This window comes from Aplysia californica, unplaced genomic scaffold (genome assembly GCF_000002075.1).
Source record: "Aplysia californica isolate F4 #8 unplaced genomic scaffold, AplCal3.0 scaffold00066, whole genome shotgun sequence".
NCBI classification, from domain to species: domain Eukaryota; kingdom Metazoa; phylum Mollusca; class Gastropoda; order Aplysiida; family Aplysiidae; genus Aplysia; species Aplysia californica.
This window is the reverse complement of record NW_004797336.1, coordinates 384777-386047: the sequence shown is the minus strand read 5'-3', so window position 1 is coordinate 386047 and position 1271 is coordinate 384777. Positions and strand designations below refer to the sequence as shown.

The window sequence follows — 1271 nt, the reverse complement described above, 5'->3', positions numbered from 1 at the left end:
AAGAGGGGGGGGGGGGACAAAGAAAGAAATGAGCTCAACTGCAGTATTAAAGAGTGAGATATAAAAAGGTTAGGCCACAAAGACACGGATTTTGTATTTCCTGTATTTCTTTTTCTGAAATGCTTACAATTCTCGCAGGCTGGTCATTTCCTTGAAGGTATCCTCCGGCAGCTTTTGTAAGTTGTTCATGCTCAAGTCCCTGGGAAGAGAAGAAAAAAATTGTTCGCCATTACTTGATAGCAATCAACAAAGACATACTTTATTGGCATCACAAAGCACACTACATTATCCTGTTATTGTGCAATTGTGATGGGTACACACATCTCTCCTCTATTTCTCTCTCCCTCTCTTTCCCTTTCTCCCCTGTCTCTCTCAATGTCTGTCCCTGTCTCTGTCTCTGTCTCTCTGTCTCTTTCTCTCTTTCTCTCTTTCTCTTTCTTTCTTTCTCTTTTTCCCCATCTCTTTCGCTGTTCTTCTCATGGCATCTATCTGTATTTCACCCCTCTCTTTCCTTTTCTCTCTTCTTTTTCTCTTTCTTTGCCTTAAAAAAAGATTCTCTTAGTCTTTCCTTCAGTCTCCATGACTGTCTCTGTCTTTCTCTTTGTCTTTCCCGCTCACTTCTCACCTCCCTCTCTTTCTCTCCTCATCCCTCCCTATTCTCTCATTCTCTCTCTCTGTCCCTCTCTGTGTCTCTGTCTTTCTCTTTCTATCTTTCTCAGTCTCTTTGTCTCTCTGTGTGTCTATGTAGTTTCTAAAACTGTCAAAGGGATTAAAAGACTTCTAATGGACTTTCAAATCTCGCCAAAAAGTCTCAAGAAATCTTACAATCTCACCACCAGGCGATCGATCGCATTAACTAATATGGATAAAAACGCACACACACGCACACACACACACACACACACACGCACACACACACGCGCGCGCGCGCACACACACACATAACGCATAAACACAAATGCACACACACATATACGCTCAATCTCTCTCGATCTCCTCCTCACTTTCTCCTACTTTCTCCTTCTTTCTCTTCCTTTCTCTCTCTCTTCTTCTTCACTTCTTCACTTCTTCTCTCTTTCCCCTTTCTCTCTCTCTCTCTCTCTCTCTCTCTCTCTCTTTAACACACACGGAGACAGTGGTTGTTGTTGCTGGGTTTTTTTTAACCAGCATAATCCTACACTTTGTCGCGGTTGTTGTTTTTTCTTAGCATGGGCTTCTCACATCTTCGTTTTCTTTTACTTCTCTTCTTTCTTCTCCCGGTTCTTCTTCTC

General features: G+C 42.3%; 1 protein-coding gene across 2 annotated transcripts in view; it reads right to left on the bottom strand.

Moving 5' to 3' along the window:
• Nucleotides 1–1271, bottom strand: part of LOC101857628 — a 121616-nt gene that overhangs the window by 5375 nt on the left and 114970 nt on the right. For both annotated transcript variants that reach the window (XM_013079849.2, XM_013079848.2), the window contains exon 3: nt 128–199. In XM_013079849.2, coding sequence (XP_012935303.1) covers nt 128–199 — 72 coding nt within the window. The remainder of the gene's footprint in view (nt 1–127; nt 200–1271) is intronic.